Source organism: Juglans regia, chromosome 9 (assembly GCF_001411555.2).
Source record: "Juglans regia cultivar Chandler chromosome 9, Walnut 2.0, whole genome shotgun sequence".
Taxonomy (NCBI): Eukaryota; Viridiplantae; Streptophyta; class Magnoliopsida; order Fagales; family Juglandaceae; genus Juglans; species Juglans regia.
The window spans coordinates 16,100,420-16,119,311 of NC_049909.1; the positions used below are offsets into that span (position 1 = coordinate 16,100,420).

General features: G+C 33.8%; 1 protein-coding gene, 2 long non-coding RNA genes and 1 pseudogene across 3 annotated transcripts; 2 read left to right on the plus strand and 2 right to left on the minus strand.

Annotated features, from left to right (window-relative positions):
* The first annotated feature begins 845 nt into the window (after nucleotides 1-845).
* On the plus strand, nucleotides 846-7,521 carry LOC108991571 (annotated as a pseudogene).
* A 680-nt stretch (nucleotides 7,522-8,201) lies between these two features.
* Nucleotides 8,202-10,260, plus strand: LOC108991560 (glycine-rich protein A3). Its single transcript, XM_018965867.2, has 3 exons — nucleotides 8,202-8,312; nucleotides 9,547-9,813; nucleotides 9,897-10,260. Exons 2-3 carry the CDS (start codon nucleotides 9,564-9,566, stop codon nucleotides 10,139-10,141), a joined length of 495 nt encoding a protein of 164 aa, XP_018821412.1. The 5' UTR covers nucleotides 8,202-8,312; nucleotides 9,547-9,563; the 3' UTR covers nucleotides 10,142-10,260.
* Nucleotides 10,261-12,418: 2,158 nt separating this feature from the next.
* LOC108991559 lies at nucleotides 12,419-13,928 on the minus strand. The gene is made up of 2 exons (XR_001996162.2): nucleotides 13,765-13,928; nucleotides 12,419-13,248 (listed from the first exon to the last, which is right to left on the minus strand). It is a non-coding gene; the product is annotated as an uncharacterized LOC108991559 (long non-coding RNA).
* A 2,079-nt stretch (nucleotides 13,929-16,007) lies between these two features.
* LOC108991581 lies at nucleotides 16,008-18,122 on the minus strand. Its single transcript, XR_001996164.2, has 2 exons — nucleotides 18,079-18,122; nucleotides 16,008-16,906 (listed from the first exon to the last, which is right to left on the minus strand). It is a non-coding gene; the product is annotated as an uncharacterized LOC108991581 (long non-coding RNA).
* Nucleotides 18,123-18,892: the final 770 nt, after the last annotated feature.

Sequence of the window (18,892 nt, forward strand, 5' to 3'; positions counted from 1 at the left end):
GAACTTGTAAACCGGTTGGTCCAATTAGGAAGTGGAAAAGGTAAAGAAAGTTTAGAATTCACTGCATCTTGCCTCTATTTTAGATGGCGAAAGTAAACCCTTCAGAACAATGAACTATTTGTAACATCAAAACAGGGGCGGGTGGGTCAAGGGGTAGGCAGCCGCCCTGCAGGCTCCTCAAAATTTCTTCGATTTATTCAAATATAATAAATAATTTAATTTTTTTTAATTTTTAAAATAATAATAATATTAAAAAATAATATTTTATTTAATTTTTAATTTATCTCTACTCAATATCTAAATGACGACGCATAAGAGAGAAGTACGAAACCAAACCACATAAGATTAGATGGAAAGTGAAAGATTTCTCTCTCTACAAATAGCTATATAATAATGTTAAATATAGTTCGCATTACTGTTAAAAAAAAGTGTAACGTGTGGAGTGAAAATGATAAATAAGCTGTGCTGTGTATCAGTCAGAAGTTACAGTACACTCTTTATATTTTTTATTTATTTATTTTTTCACCCCAACATGTTAGGTGTGCTGGAGCTTCTTCACACAGTAACGTGTGAAGAAGATTTATTCATGATAAATAGAAGAGTATTACTATACAACCTCCACCACACTCCACATTCCATATTTTTTTAATTTTTTTAATTTTTTAATATTTTTTTAAATTTTTTTTTAAATTTATTCTTTTTAAATTATTTCAAATTTTTTATTTATTATTTATATAATAAATATTTAATAAAAAAATAATAAAAATTAAAAATAATGTGAAATGTGGAATGTTAGAAAGTTGTGAAGATTTTTTATAAATAGAATTATCATTTGAGTAATACGCAAAACTCCTCACTCTTCCTTTTCTCCTCTCCCTCGTGTCATCCACCTTTTTCTCTCTCTCTCTCTCTCTTTCTTTTCCGACTTCTGTCCCACGTACAGACCCATGCCATGGACCCCCGACGATTTGCTGTTTAGTTCTCTCTCTGAGCAAACAAAGTTAGCTCCGAAGCTTTCCTTTGGGTCTTTGATTATTAAAGGCTGGGCGAAGACCAGTCTCCTCTTGCTTCAGTTACACCTGCCTGGCCCCTTCATGCATTCCCATCATCAGAGGTCGGCGATCAACGTTGGAAGATCACAGTTTCTTGCCAAGTCCAATGACCCACTTTAAATTCTTTCGATTTTCTTCATCTGAACGACCCTTTGGTAAGGAATCGAATTTGTAATTTTTGGATTCGAGAGATCAGATCCCTTGCATTTTTTTTTTCTCTATATGTATCGTTCTGGGTGTACATATGTGTGTGCATGCATTTATGGGTGTCCCCTAATGATCAGTTATATTGCTAGTGGACATAGTCATATGGGAAATTTTGGGAAATGGCTGTAAAGATTTGTTTTGATTTAATTGTATGTAAGGTTCTGGTGCTCAAATGATTTTTTATGGGGTGGGTAAATCGTGGAGAAAATTTATCATTTCTAATCTCTTTTGTTTTCAGCTTCTTTTTCCAGAATTGTTTTCCTCTTTCTATAGGAAAAAGTTTTTCCATGAAACTCTTTTGTCTGAACAAAACGAAATATATTTAGCATAATTACGGTGAGTGGTGTCTTAGTTAGAAAAATAAAAATAGAATGAAATCTGGCTCAAATTGATGACCAGTTACTCGAGTGTTTTCATATATATAGATAATTACAAAGTTATTCAAATTACATTATCTAGATAGATACAAGAATTCAAATGTTTAAAAAACTCTATTAACAGAACTAGATAACTAGATAACTATAGAATACTAACAGAAATCTGTTGTGATTTACTAGATAACTACAACAACAACTAGGTAACAGATTTATCTTGATGAGCTGCTGATATATCGGAACTGATATGTCTAACAGTCTTTACTTCTTCTTTTTTCCCTTTGCTCGGCATCTTTTTTTTTTTTCCTAGTGCTTGGTATTTTATTTGGGTGTTGGCACTGTTGGGTGCAGAAGTTCTACACTTTCCCAACTTGGCTAAGCAGATAGTATAGAATTCGCAAAAACTCTCTACTCATAAAGCAGAAAAATCATGAAAAAGTATTTCTTAATCTTGGAGAAACTTCATCTTGAATCCTTAGTTTGCTTACAGCGATAGTATTTTCATCTTTTTCCTTATCTCAAAAACACTTTTCCCGGGAAGTATATTTTGTTAGAACATGTATATTTGCATCAATTTTGGGATGTATTTTCTGATTTATAATATAAGTTTCCAGATGTTGTAGGCATGTGAAGGAGGAATTATTGGCTGAAGTGGTTTGATCACTATGGAGTTGTGCAACTGCATTGAGCCAACATGGCCGGCTGATGAACTGTTGATGAAGTACCAATATATTTCGGATTTCTTCATTGCACTTGCTTATTTCTCTATCCCTCTAGAGCTGATCTACTTTGTCAAGAAATCTGCCGTCTTTCCATATAGATGGGTCCTTGTTCAGTTTGGTGCTTTTATAGTTCTCTGTGGGGCAACACACCTTATTAACTTATGGACTTTCACAATGCATTCGAGAACTGTGGCCGTAGTGATGACCACTGCAAAGGTTTTAACTGCTGTTGTGTCGTGCTCAACTGCCCTCATGCTTGTACATATAATTCCTGATTTATTGAGTGTTAAAAACAGAGAACGGTTCTTGAAAAGAAAAGCTGCAGATCTTGATAGAGAAATGGGCTGGATTCGTAAGGAGGAAGAAACGGGTCGTCATGTCAGGATGTTGACTCATGAGATCAGAAGCACTCTTGATAGACACACTATACTGAAGACCACACTTGTTGAACTGGGTACAACTTTGGCATTGGAGGAGTGTGCCTTGTGGATGCCGACACGTACTGGGTTGGAGCTTCAACTCTCCTACACTCTCCATCAGCAGAACCCTGTTGGATATACTGTGCCCATTCATCTTCCTGTGATCAATCAAGTTTTTAGTAGTACCCGTGCAGTAAAAATATCACCCAGTTCCCCAGTAGCAAGATTACGGCCTCTTCCAGGAAAATACATGCCTGGTGAGGTTGTTGCCATCCGTGTCCCGCTCCTACATCTTTCTAACTTCCAAATCAATGATTGGCCAGAGCTCTCGACAAAACGTTATGCTTTGATGGTCTTGATGCTGCCCTCAGATAGTGCAAGGCAATGGCATGTCCATGAGTTAGGGCTGGTTGAAGTGGTTGCTGATCAGGTCTGAAGTTGCCCTTGCTTATCATCTTGACATGCACTTATTTCAGTTTACTTCTTTTCATTGAAAAAAGAAAATTATTGCTAAATTATAATATCAATAGGCGTAACCAAGTACACTGGGTGTATACAAGAGAAAACACCTAGCTCATAATAAAGAGCCCCTAATGAACATCACCCAAGAGGGAGAAATTAGAAACCTATCCAATATACACCAAGCCAAGCCCTTTTGGGACAAAACACGCCTCCCCAAAGCAATTATTGCTAAATTATCTTTCTATTTGTAGCCACTTTTTGTCTGGGGGTTTTTCAATTACTTAAATTCTTAATCGGTTTGAAAGACATTGTTTACATTGGGATATTCTCTCTAGGCAGTAAAAAAGTCAACGATCCCCATTTTTTCTGTTGTTATCTCTCTCCTTTCAGAAATAACCATTAGGAACACTCAAATCACATGGTCCATTAATTTTCTAACTTGTATAGTTGAGTGATTTGATGCCAGATTCGATGCTAATCAGATGCTATCCATGAAAATTAGTGGGCTTTTCGGTAACAGACTGCACCAAGCATGCCTAGTAATTTAGGCAGCATACATTTCTCAACATACGGTGCCTTATTCTTACTAATTGCTGTCCAAAAGCCTGGATCTCCTACTCAGTGACTACCATGGTTATGATTATCTTTCTATTTATGGATTTCTATACCTACCATTGACCCAAATATGTGAGTGCATGTTCATATTGTTGTGTGTTTACTAAAATAATATAGGATTATAAAATTGTCTGAGGATTGTTGGCATCCCAAAAAGAAATGCAGGAAAGCAGAGGTGAGAGGGGAGCAATAAAAATATGTTAAAAGACTCATGTACAAATAATGTGTCCTTTGCCATTGCTGGGTTCTGCTGATTTGTGTTCATATATGTATAATGTGATGGCCCACAAAATACTGTTAGAGAGTGGTCATTTATGTATTCTTACTGTTGCCCAGGTGGCAGTTGCTTTGTCACATGCTGCAATCCTAGAAGAGTCAATGAGAGCAAGGGATCTTCTTATGGAGCAGAATGTTGCACTAGATATTGCCAGAAGAGAAGCAGAAACGGCAATTCGCGCTCGAAATGATTTCTTGGCAGTTATGAACCATGAGATGAGAACTCCCATGCATGCGATGATTGCACTTTCTTCCTTGCTGCAGGAGACTAAGCTGACACCTGAACAGCGGCTGATGGTCGAAACAATATTAAGGAGTAGTAATCTTTTGGATACTCTCATAAATGATGTATTGGACCTTTCAAGGCTTGAAGATGGCAGCCTTCAACTTGATGTTGGAACTTTTAACCTTCATTCTGTATTTAAGGAGGTAGGGCGATCTATTCCTGCCAAATATTATTTATTTTAGATTGCTTTGCATTAGGTGTACATTGACTTCTTTAGATGCTTGTTGTAGTAAGATCCAATTTTCTTGTCCCAGGTCCTTAACTTGATAAAGCCTGTTGCATCTGTAAAGAAGTTGCCGGTTACATTAAATTTAGCGCAAGAGTTGCCAGTGTATGTGGTAGGTGATGAAAAACGCCTTATGCAAACTATGCTGAATGTTGTTGGTAATGCTGTGAAGTTCTCTAAAGTGGGCAGCATCTCAATCGCTGCCTTTGTTGAAAAATCAGAATCGTTAAGAGATTCACGAGCACCAGACTTTTTTCCTGTGCCAAGCGATAGTCACTTTTATTTGCGTGTACAGGTTTGGGTCTGCAAAACTCAATCAAAATTCTTCGATCTCAATTTATTTAGTTATTTTGTTTAAAGAGTTGGGTTTTTACATCTACCTTTCCTCTTTGATTCTAGGTGAAAGATTCAGGATCTGGAATTAGCCCCCAGGATATTCCCAAGATCTTTACCAAATTCTCACAAACTCAATCATTAGTGACTAGGAATTCTGGTGGCAGCGGACTTGGCCTTGCGATTTCTAAGAGGTAGTTTATTCTTTTGTTCTTATAAGTTTAACTTTTTTTATTTTTGTTTGGCTATACAATCAGCTTGAATAGGTATCTCGACCTGTTTTTGGCATTCCAAATTTCTTGGAATTGTCACTGAGTTCTTTAAAAAATATTATTTTCTTTTATAAATGCAGCTGTAATCTTTTCCTTTTCTATTGTGTGATCAGGTTTGTAAATCTTATGGGGGGACATTTTTGGCTTGAAAGTGAAGGTATTGGCAAGGGATGTACTGCTACATTCGTTGTGAAACTTGGGATTCCAGGGCTATCTAATGAATCAAAGTCTCCCTTTACACCTAAAGTGCCAGCAAATCATGGTCAGACAGACTTTCCAGGGCTCAAGGTTCTTGTTATGGCTGATAGCGGGTCAGTAACATTGCCATCTTTTGTACTTCAGTCTTGAATGCCTCACTGTGTTATTAGGCATTTATACAGTATTTACTCTATTGTTGGGTATAACAGGCTGCTAAGACAACTTAAGATTCATGGTTACTATTCGTTGAACATTTTAATGAAAATGGCTTAGGAAGAGAGAGGCTGGAAACGCAATCTGGTTATGAGAATTGAGTGAAATCTGTTTCCATCAAGTTCTGGGTATAATTTTTTCAAAATTTACAACTGTATCCCTGGATGCGTCTGTTGCATTGATTAATGAAATTTCATTACTCATAAAAAAATTGTCAAAAGTTGCAAAATTGCTTGGAGATACTGAAATGATTTCTCGGTGTCTTCAAACATTTCCCACGGAACTTCCATTTGTTTAATAAACGTAGGTGTGATCAGGTGTTATGGTAGCTGGACTCTAATAACGCCGATGACTTGGGATATGCCATATGTGACCTCTAATTTAAGCTTGACTTAAATGTCTCAGTCTAATGTATATGTTAGACGGCATGGATATTCTCAATATTTCAAACTGAAGAGCTTATTTTTATATTTCTGTCCTACGAAGGCTTAATATAGGAGTAATTGTTATTGATGCCTGAAATCAGCATGGTGAGTTTAGGTTTTAGCTGCAAGGGTAGTGTAAAATATAAAAAGAAACAACATTTTCATGGTTCAGAGCAGAAAAGCTTGAACTCAAGATTAGACAACATTATCATATAAAAGTGAGAAAAATATATAGGAGTTGCACTTCCTTCCTAATCAAAGGTTCAAAGTTCAAACCACATAAATTTCATTATATACTTATTCTTGTTTTAAATGAACATTCTGCAAGGTTTAGATGGGAGTTTTGTTGCCGGTGGAGGATAACTTGGTCCATTTTTTAGATTCAAACTTGAATTTGGTTTGTCCTCCCAAATATATGCCCCTTCTTTAGAAAGAGAGTGAGGTTGGATTTTGTCATGGTCAGATACGATAAGTGAAGTGTTTGTCAACCTTTGCCAATAACACGGTCTTCCTCCTCCTTTGATTAGATCTGGTCAAATAATTCCAAAGGAAAATATTACGAGTAATTAAAATGAGATTGTGAACAATCGTGGTTTGGTTCGATTTCAATGGAACTAGTGTTTGCAATTGCAGTTTTGTTTGCTTATCATGTAATAGAATGCTTAACATGCTTGTAATATTCAGGGTTAGCAGGATGGTGACAAAGGGACTACTTGTACACTTGGGATGTGAAGTGACAACTGTAAGCTCGAGCGAGGAGTGCTTGCGTGTTGTTTCTCATGAACACCAGGTGGTTTTCTTGGATGTTTGCATGCCGGGTATCGATGGCTACGAGCTTGCTGGTAATATACGTGAAAAATTTACCGGACGGCTCGAAAAGCCACTGATAGTAGCACTTACTGGAGACACAGACAAGGTTACTAAGGAGAACTGCACGAGATTTGGTATAAATGGAGTATTAATGAAACCTGTTTCAGTTGATAAAATGAGGAGCATTTTGTCAGAGCTTTGGACCAACGGGTTCTATACAAGGCCATCTTAAGCAAAGCAGCTGTAATATTCAACACCAGAAGGAATTTTTTGTGATTCAGTCTCCGGTATATGCCAGTGGTATAGGAGCTAAGCCATGCATTAAGAATGATTAGAGAGTGCAAATAACATGACATCCAAGGAGCAGGTTTTTGTGCAATTCGCTATCAAAAACCGGCGAGAGAAAAACAAGGGATTGCTGCTATAGGTTTTTTTTTTTCTTTTCTGGTAGCATGTAAAACTAATCGCCTTTCTATTGGTAATTATATATATATGTATATAGTTTTCTTCAGGATGATGATGATCACTAAGATGAACTGGGAAAGAGAGGGATTGACTGATGACGTTTGTTAACAATAAGAGACCCTCATAGCCTCTTGAAATGCACAATCCTGTCACGTTTTTCCCTTCATTTCAACTGTTGCAAACATCTAAATACTATTACTATCCATATAATACTCAATACTTGCATTTAGCAATAAGGTGTTTCTGATTGGGTGGCTAGCGTCTTGGGAACTTCTAAAGTCAGTGAATATTGTCATACTTTTTTTATTTTTTCAGAGTACAAAATGTATAAAAGTTATATTTTAATAATATTTTAATTTTATAATATTTTTTATTTAATTTTTTTTTCTACTTTTTCAAAATCTCATCAAACAACTCAAACTATTTCATTACCATTCACAAGCTATCTTATTACTATTTATAAAATTATCATCTCACATGTGACTCCCCAAACTTGTCCTAAAGGTTTTCCTTTTCATGCATACGCAGGATGAAATTTACAAACCCAATCTTCATTTATAACTCGTGAAAACATTTGGAAAAAAGTAGAGCATGGAATTCCGGCCATTCAATTCAGCAAGAGAAAGGAAGTGATTATATTTTCAGGCTAGAAAGGCAATGACTGAAATAGAAGCGAACAAAATCCTAAATATTCGATGCATTTTCCTTTCATGGAATCCGACCACCCCATTTTTATTTGAGGTGTTGTCTTGGTGCCTAAGTTATTGGCTTGACTTTAATGCAAAGCATCCACGCGTTGTTGGTTGCGCAAAAAAATGCATGCACTCGATGCGTGGACTACGCGTTTCTGAACAAGACATAGAGACGCTACCGCTCCCTATAAATCGAAATTTCTATCCTCTTCCCCTATTCCATTCTCTCTCTCTCTCTCTCGCTAATCGAATCAGAAAGCAATCGGTAAGCGTTTTGTCTCTCCATTTTTGTTCGTTAAAATGTGATTTTGCTTTTGATAATCGGCAATGTGTTTCTGACTTGCACGTAGATTTCTGTGTTTGTTGTTTGCTGCATATGGGTGGTGAACGAATCTAAGGGTTCTCTTTCTTGGGTGATTTTTCTTCCTAGGATACCCATAAACCACAATCATCACATGCATTGAAAGAGAGTCCGGATTTTGGGTTTGCAAAGTATCATTTGCATTAGATCATGTTTGATTCACATTATAAGCCACTTCATTTGGGGACCTGAAGAACCACCATTTTCCCTGTTCAAAGATTATCTCTTTGTCACTGTGTTTTCAAATCGAGAATCCGGATTTGTTTATCGAGATAGGAGAAGAGCATCTTTCTTTCTCATTTTCTCTTTCCATTTGGACAGAATGTCCCATTTTCATACAAAATTTTGCCTGCTTGAATAATTTTGTTCTAGAAAAAAAAAATATTGTTGTTATGCTCATCTAATTAGCATATAATTTTTGTAGGCTTATACCCGCCATTATATAGCTCTATAAGAAACATGGAAAGCTTGATGTTACTATAGGCAAAATCTTACTGGGTGTAAATAATCTTTAGGGGTTATCAGACTGAGAGATTTTTTTCTTAAATTATTTAAGGTGCAACTTGTGGAAAACTCCTTGGCGGCCTATGCCCTAGAATTAATCAGGATGCTATTCTGGACACTCGGATGTCAATAAAAAAAACAAAAAACATAGGCAAGTGGAATTGATGAGCAGATGAACAACTTTTCCCTAACCCGATTTGACTTGAGAACATATAATCTCTATCTTCTTTGATAAAGAAGTTTTAGGCTTTGTTTGGATTAAAAAACTATCTCAACTCATCTCATATAATCATTATAACTTTATTACAACTTTCAAGTCCGGTTTGGATATAAAAATCCTCCAAACTCATCTCAATCCATCTCATCTAATCATTACAATTTTTTTAAATTCTTATACAAAATATAATAAATAATTCAACTTATTCAAATTTCAAAATAAAAATAATATTATAATAATATTTATTCAACTTTTATCTAATCTCATCTCAGCGCACTGCTCATCTCAACTCACTGTTCATCGTATTATGCATTGCTATTTGATATTCAGGTTTGTCGTGTGCGTATTTGTTTCAATTTTTTTCCTTTTAGACTTTGAATGATTGGTGTATTTTTCTCGTTGATGTTGCATCTTCAGTTACTTTGCTGACAAACATGGGTGGTGGAAAGGATAAGCATGGTGAATCTGACAAAGGGTTATTCTCACACCATGGCCATCATGGTGGCCATGGATATCCTCCAGGACAGTACCCTCCTCCTGGGGCATATCCTCCAGGAGCATACCCTCCACAACAAGGTTATCCGCCGCATGGTTACCCACCTCAAGGCTACCCACCAGCAGGATATCCTCCTGGTGCTTACCCACCATCTGGGTATCCTGGTCCATCTGCTCCACATCATTCAGGTAAATACCCAAATTTAATCCTTAATATTTGATAATGTAAGGAGCACATTCAAGTGGTTGGATCCGTTTGCTGTTTTGTTTAGGACATGGAGGCATTGGGCCACTCATAGCTGGGGGTGCAGCTGCTGCAGCTGCATATGGTGCTCACCATCTCAGCCATGGCTCTCACTATCCTCATGGCCCCCACTATCCTCATGGTCCCCACATGCATCATGGGAAGTTTAAGCACCATGGAAAGTTCAAGCACGGCAAGTTTGGAAAGCATGGGAAACACGGCAAGTTTGGCAAGCATGGGATGTTCGGGGGAAAGTTCAAGAAATGGAAATGATCTTTTTCTATATTTCCTTACATTATCATGTGGACCCTGTAAGATAAATGCTGATCCTGCGAGAATAATTACATTACTACCTTCACAAACTATAAAATGCAAAAAAAATCTTATAATTTTGAGGGCCGGCCAGTTTTTTAATATTTCTACAACAGAGGAGATAGCCAAAGGGTAAAGCAATAACTATAATAAAAGATAAATGCATTAGTATAGATAACTGTACGTTAGATTATAAAATTATTTTTATTAAAAAATAGATTTAACTTATTATATAAAATAAAATATATTTATTTTGTAAGATTTCTTAACTGTAGTATTCTCTAATGATTTTATAAATTTATCTCACTTTCTGATTTTTGCCATAATTAATTTCTTTCACTATTTTTTTTTTTAACACATGTTATTGGCATAACCATTAGTAGGTGAGAATTAGGGATGCTACTCGCACTCCCGGGGCCGGGGCACGGCTTTCCCACACCCCGTCCCTTAGAATCCGGCCCTACATCTATTGGTTGGGGCCTCCTGTCCGGATGTAGGTTCTCGTCCACTACTCACCCATGATGTAGACTAGGGTTGAGAAAAATATGAAAAAATTGATGAATCGATTAAGCTCGATATTGGTTCCAATTTTGTAAAATCGATTCAAAGTCGATCTGGTTTTGATTTTACTTTTTTATAATATCGAATTGGACCAATTTATATATATATATATAATTTTTTTATATTATATTATATATATTATATGCTAATTTGCTAATTAACATAAACATTAAATTTAAAAATCTTATTATCCATATCTAATAGTCTTAATAATATAAAATTAATTTTATCAATCTTAATATAAGTTATAACATTTGATATAATATATAAATTTTAATCTTAAACATAAATATTAATATTAAGTTATTAATATAAACTTACTTTATATATATATATCAAAGATAAATATATTTTATGGCATAATGAATTGTATAATATATTATTTCGTGAAATACCATAGAAATAAAGGAATTATACAAAAATAAACTCATAAACTAATATAATTTCATGTAATCTGTTAGAATCTACTTTACAATAAAAGTAATTTTATAATCTAACATATCACACCACATCAGTTTGTGGATTTATTTTTGTATAATTACTTTGTAGCCAAAGTATTTCTTAATTCTTTTTTATAAATACATTTCTACACATTCGATCATATGTATTCATATAAAAGGTGTATAGTCTAACTTATATAGACTATTGTTAAATTTAATATTATACTAGCATCTTTATCTACTCAAGAAAACTTCGTAACGTTTTCATCATTAAAATTACACCGGTAAAATCAGACTAGAACCGGTAAAATCAATAGTTTCTATTTCGATGATAAATCAGTTCGTTATTAATTCTTCAATTCTCAAAATCAATATATACCAGTTCGGTTTTAAATTATATCCAGAATCGGATTAAATCAAACCAGTTACAAATTACATTCTTAGCATAGACAACTAGTAAAAAAAAAAAAATCAAATCTAAAACAAACGAAAGTTCACAACAAAATACAAATCCAAAATAAAATTCACAACAAAATATAAATCCAAAACAAAATACACAACAAATAGGAAAATAAAATTTAAGATAAACGTTGTTTTATTAACAAATTTATATATATAATTATAAATATAAATATTTTAGGTTAGACTTAGCAAGGGGTGGGGTCAAGCCTAGGCCCTAAACCCCAGCTGTTTGTGTGGGATGTAGGCAGGGCACCCTGCATTAGACGGGTGGCCCGCACCATCCAGGCATTGTAGAGCGGAGGGCAAGCGGACGAGGTGCGGTGCCATCGCCCAACCCTATGAGAGTTCATCTAGAATTAGATTTTACACGTTTTGACTCCATCCAAACACAATTAACAAGTTAGTTAAAAGATGGAGAAATTTTAACACATTTACATAGATATAACAGATTTATGTTAACTCATACAAACTAAGGTCTCGTTCACTTTTATAAAAATTTTCATTTCATCTCATCTAATCATTACAAATTTTTTAAATTCTCATACAAAATAAAATAAACCATTCAATTTTTTCAAAACTTCAAACAAAAATAATACTAAAAAAATATATTATAATAATATTTTATTCAATTTTTAACTTTTATCTCATATACAAAAACAAACGAGTAACTTGAACGAAATTGACACCCAATATTTAGAGCTGAAATTTTATCACAATTTCATGTTGGGTCTGGGAATTGTGATAAAATTCCCAACATGAAATTGTCAAGTCAAAGTTAAAAATCTGAAACATTTAATTAAATAAAACGAAATACGATTCCTTTTAACAACCATAAAAGGAAAATTATGCTCGCATCACTAACAAGCACAATAATTCCTCGTAATCAACTACTTTAATAACTGTACATTATTTGATACAATTTTTGCAGCAGTTAAAAATGACGTCTTGATTGATCTTGAACACGACAGACAAGGTTTTCCTTTTCCGTTGTATTTTTCTCAAACAGGGAGTAGGGTGTTGGGGTGTCGTGCATTGGGGCTTTGATGCTTGTGAGTTCACAATATCTCCAATTCTTCGTGGAATCCAGTTCCTTCCTATATATATAAAGAACAAAGAAGTTATACAAAAGAAACTTGAAAAGAGAGAGAACCTTAGTTGCACCGGGGATGCCATGGTGAAAGCTGCTGACATCTTTGCTATATGCAATGGTGCTGATCTCGTCGCCATCTTTATAAAAATACCAGTGTTCCTCGAATTATGCACAAAGATCAGGCTAAACACCTATTTTCCTCTTGACGTCCTACATCGTCAACCTAAAATCTCTTTTTAAGTTTAAAGAAAAGATTTTAGCTAGACGATGCATAACAGCTAGAGAAAATATGAATATTGATTTTTCATCTTTGATCCACATAAGTGTTGAATTCTCCCTCAGCATCTCGAAATCGAACTCAAAACTCCCGTTCACGACAGCTTGGAAGATGGCCTTGAGAACATGACCGTAATCCGTTTGTTGAATACCAAGCCATGATGCTTCTTCACTTGTGTGAGACAGAAGTTCATGGGATTGAACACGAATCCGCTTCAATTCATATCGATGCTTGATTCCTTCGTCAATAATAGAACAATGCCGATTAAATGGATGAAACTAGTAGGAAAAAGACTAATAAATGGATGAAACAGTTCAAACTATTAATTAAAAATGGTATTGGCCGAGCGCGGATGCAATAATAATTGTATAAACAAGTCTCTATAATTTTTTAATCTTCAAATTGAAACTAATTCTGCAGTTGTGTACTTTTCTGACCTACAGAATATGTATGCTTGACAAGCAACACAATAGTAAGAAGGATCTAAGATTTGTTCGACCACTTTGACATTTTATCAAACAAATGTAATGCAGAATTTTTTATACAACCCTTCTATAGCATCCAGACAATATACTCGGCCACTTTACACGATTCAATCGGATCTGGCTTTATGAAGGATTTTTACATGATAATAATAATTATACAAAATTAATCAAACTGCTGATTTGCTGATGACAAATTCTAAGGGAACGCTGAGTTGAAAATCCCCCAAAAAAATAAACACACACGGGAGATCTCAGATCTAAAAGCATACCTGGGATGGAGTACCTACAGCCGTCAGAGTAGGTTCTGCGTGGTTGAAAGATCTGCAAACTGCGTGTATTTATAGATTGGACATATGGAACGACGACATTAGTTGGAAGGATAGGGTTTGTTCGGAGTAGGGTTTCTGCTTAGAAAAATGATAAACACATGTCAATTTTCATTAGATTTTTCATAAGAAAATGTTAGAAAAAAGTTATTATAACAGTATATATTTTGTATTTATTATATAGTTACTTCTAATTGATTGTTCTTAACACTCACTTAGATAGATGTGTGATCTAAATAATGTCACATCATATGTACAAAATAAATACTCTTAATAATAGTTTCTATTTATATTTATTCTTTACATAATAATACTTTTTTAAAACAAAAATATTTTTGTGAATTATTTTAAAATTTTTTAATATTATTTTATAAAAATATCTTTATTTTATAATATATGTTATAAAATATATTGTATAGATATCTTACTTTTCCACTTTGAGTAGGGTTTGCATGGATGCCACTTGTGATTTGTGGCATTCATCCGGCGACGTAAACCTTTCTGTTACTAAAATAAAGTAGTTATTATATTTTCAAATTGTGTATAGTATATTCATGTTATTTAAATTTAATTTATAATATTTAAATTTAAAATTTATTATTTTAAATCAAATTATATCATAATAATATTTTAATATGTGTATTATTCACACTAACTGATAAATAAATGCTCATATAACATAATTTAATTTTTAAAATTCAATATTATAATTTAATTAATAAAAATTACGTACTCTAAATCAACTTAATAATAGAATAACTCAATAAAAAAATACCATCAGCATAACCTTTTTCTATACATAATTTTGATGCAAGGACTAGTGGCATTATGTTCATAAAAAATTAAGTATCAATGTCGGTAAGTTAATAAAAAAATTACTAAATAAATTTAATACCTGTTAGGCGATTAAGTTTTGATCTTGAGAACGTCAAAAGTACTTTTAAAAAATATATATTTCACCATTATTATATTATCCGTCTAAATGATTGTCATTTGTAATAAAATAAGAAAAATGCTTAATCTAAAAAAAATTAAAAAATAAATATACAAATTGATATAATTTGATAGAATATGTTTTATTTTGAAGTTATATTTATTGTAAAACAAATCTCACTATATTATAATTAGCTGCATCAATTTATAATATATATATATATATATATTTTAAGTTAGATGAAGTATAGCACGTAGATTGATTGTATAATAATTGCATAAAGCATGTCTCTATACTTTCTTAAAATGAGATGTATTATTCTAGGGAAAAAACATAAGATCTATTAAAATTTTGATAAAAAAAAAATAATTTCTATTTAATTTTGATCCAACTATCTCTAAATATTGGTTGAAACTAAATGGTACGGGTGCAAACCGAACCCCTCAGGACGGGGTTGCCTGCTTTACGCACCCCGCCACCCCACATGGGTTGAGAGGGATTTTTGCACCCTTAGATCCGCCACTGCATCTTGGGGCGGCTCGCGTCCATGTGCCGGACTGTGAGAGTGGATAATTGGTCCATTCGCTCCCTAGTCTATCGCCCACCCACGGTACTCACAACTAAAAATATATATATATTTAAAAAAAAAAAAAAAAAAAACAAATCCACAACAAAATACACAAAAAAAATTCACAACACAAACTCAATGCACAACAAATCGGAAATATAAAAAAAATAGTAAAAATTTAAGCAAACACACGTCTGCGACGAGGGAGAGTCTGAGAGAAGAAGAGACGAGGATGATGGCTGCTTTCCTTGCAGGCTTGCTTGCGATGCCCAGACAGGGCCAAGGCGGTGGACATGAGGTGGCAAAAAGCAATGTCCCGCCGCCCACCCCTACTGAATGGTGCTTAAGATTCGACCTGAGATTAACCGCGTGCCCAGATTGAATTTAAGTCCGAGTCCGGGTCACGTTCGATTTTTTTTTATTTTTCATTAATATTACTTTTTTACAAGATGCCTTAAAAACCAAATCATGTTTGCTAACTATAAAAAAATCAATTTTATGTTTGCCTTTCTACTTAAAACCATATTAAGAAAAAAGATTTAATTATCAAATCAATGTGCACACCAAGTAAAGTATTCACATAACATAGTTTAATTTGAAATTATAAAATAAAATTTTAAAATTATAACGTCACATGTTTTGTCAATCTCTTTATAAATTGGACAATCCAATTTGAGAAGTAGAGAAATCCTAATATCATGTGTTACAAGTTTTCTGTTTCGAAAGTTACGTAACCCTCCAACAATAATAATTTATACAAAAGAAATTTAAAGTGAGAGAACGTTCTCTCTGCATCTGCAAAGCTGCACCAGCGATATTATCCATTGTGCATGGTGAAAGCTGCTGACATCCCCGGTTATAGATTAATTCTGAACACAACAGATACGGTTTTCCTTTTAGGTTGTATTTTTCTCAAACAGGAGTGGGGTGTTAGGGTGTCATGTGCATTGATTGGGGATCAAGGAACATGATGGTTGTGAGTTCACAACATCCCCAATTCTTCGTTGAATCCAGTTCCTGGGTGATAGACATCATGTAGAACCCGGTCTGGAAAGTTATACCTTCCTACAAAAAAGATGAAAGAAGTTATACAAAAGAAACTTGAAATGAGATAGAACCTTAGTTGCACCGGGAATGCCGTGAAAGCTGCAGACATCTTTGCTATATGCAATGGTTCTGATGTCGTCACCATCTTTATAAAAATATCAGTGTTCCTCAAATTATGCACAAAGATAGGGGTAAACACCACTTTTTCTCTTGCTGTCCTGCATCGTCAACCTAAAATCATCTGAAATCTTTTTTTTTAAGATTAAAGAAAAGACTTTAGCTAGACGATGCATGGCAGCCAGAGAAAATATGAATCTTGACTGTTTGTCTTTGATCCACCGGAGTCCTGAATTCGCCCTCAGCATCTCAAAAATCAAACTCAAACTCTGTTTCTTGACAGCTTGGAAGGCGGCCTCGAGAACATGACCATAATCCGTTTAATTGAACACCAAAACATGATGCTTCTTCACTTGTGCCACAAAGAAGTTCATGGGATTGAACAAGAATCAACTTCAATTCTCATAGATGCTTGATTCCTTCATCAAATAATGAACAATGCCAATTAAATGGATGAAACTACTAGGAAAAAGAAGGCCAAAACAATTCAAACATTAATTGAAAAATGGCATTGGTTGGGTGGAAGCAATAATAAACCCACGAATTTAAGGACACTTGAAACTATATGCCACGATGAAGCTGGTGAACCGTGAATTTTCTGGCTTAGGATTACTCAGTACCTAACATCCATGAACGTTCACAATAATTGCAGCCTTTGCACTCTTATTCTACCTCTTCAATATGTATTGCTCTAAAATAACCTCATAATCTTCATTTCATGATTTTATCAAATGCTTCCAAAATATGACAGCACAGAGTTCAAACATACTCAGATATTCTTACAACCACATCTAATAATGCCCCCTGAAGACATAATCTTGAAGTATTGACGACCATATTAAATGACTTCTCAAATACTCTAGGAACATATCAAGCATCACTTCTTCATCACATCTATAGGATGCCTTGCTAAAGGAATATTAACCTTCAAGGTGGGAGCTTTTTATTCATTATGGCGCAAATAACCATCTACCCTTCGAAGATGTTTAAAAATTTGCACCAAGTCTACTTGGTTATAAATGTTAACATTAATCTTCAAATTGAAACTAACACTACAGTTGTGTACTTCTCTGACCTGCAGAATATGTATGCGTGAAAAGCAACTGTGAAAATAAGCACCATAATAAGAAGGATCTAAGATTTGTTCGACCACTTTGACATTTTATCAAACAGATGTAATGCATAACTTTTTATACAACCCTTCTATAGCATCGAGACAATATACTCGGCCCCTCTACACCATTCAATCGGATCTGGCGTTATGAAGGATTTTTATATAATAATAATTATACAAAATTAATCAACTGCGGATTTGTTGATAAAAACTCTAACGCTATGTTAGGTAGTTAAAGTGATCTCAATTCATCTCAAAATAATCATCGATGAGATCCACAATTTTTTCAACTTCACGTAAAAGAGCCAAACCTATATAAACATACTTCATACATTCAAGCATATATATTCACTTATTTATATTTAAACACATCTCAAATGGATCAATAAAACACTATCATTCACAAATCAATTCAGATCATCTGAAAATATCAAACGCAGTTAAAAAGGCTATATAATCTCAGATCTGAAAGCATACTTGGGATGGAGTACCTGTAGCCGCCAGATTAGGGTTCGCGTCGTTGAAAGATATGCAAACTGCGTCTATTTATAGATATACGGAGCGTCAAGTAGGGTTTGGATGCTACTCGTGATTCGTGGCATTCATCCAGCGACATAAATCTTTTAGGTGGCATTATATTCGCAAAATAAAAATAAAAATTAATTACCAACAAGTGTGTGTGGTATGTTAATAAAAAAATAAAAATTTTATATAACATCACTTTTACATATTTATTACATGTTCTATTAATATAATTAATTTTATTATTATTTTTAATATAAAATAATTATCTAACAAATTATATAAATATAATATATAAAAATAACTGTATATAACAGAACTGAACTCAAAAAAAAAACTTGTAAATAAATTTAATATCGACAGACGAAGGCAAAGTTTTGATCTTCAGAACATCAAAACTACTTATTATAAAAAAAAATATTTCACCATTGTTATATTATCCGTCTAAATGATTGTCATTAGTAAAAAAATAGAAGAAATTCTTAGTTTAAAAAATATTATAAAATTAAATTTGCAAATACACGGGAGTTGACATGATATATTATATTTTGAAGTTATATTTATTGTAAAGTAAATTTGACTACATCACATTTAATTATATTAATTTATAAATTTATTTTTTAAAAAAAGTTTTATAGATTACATTTGTCGCATTTAGTTGCATCAGTTTATAAATTTATTTTTTAAAAAAGATAAAGTTTTGTATATCTAACAATTCTCACAAAATAATAATTTTTTTTTTTCACTTGAATGGAGTTCCGTAGATCTG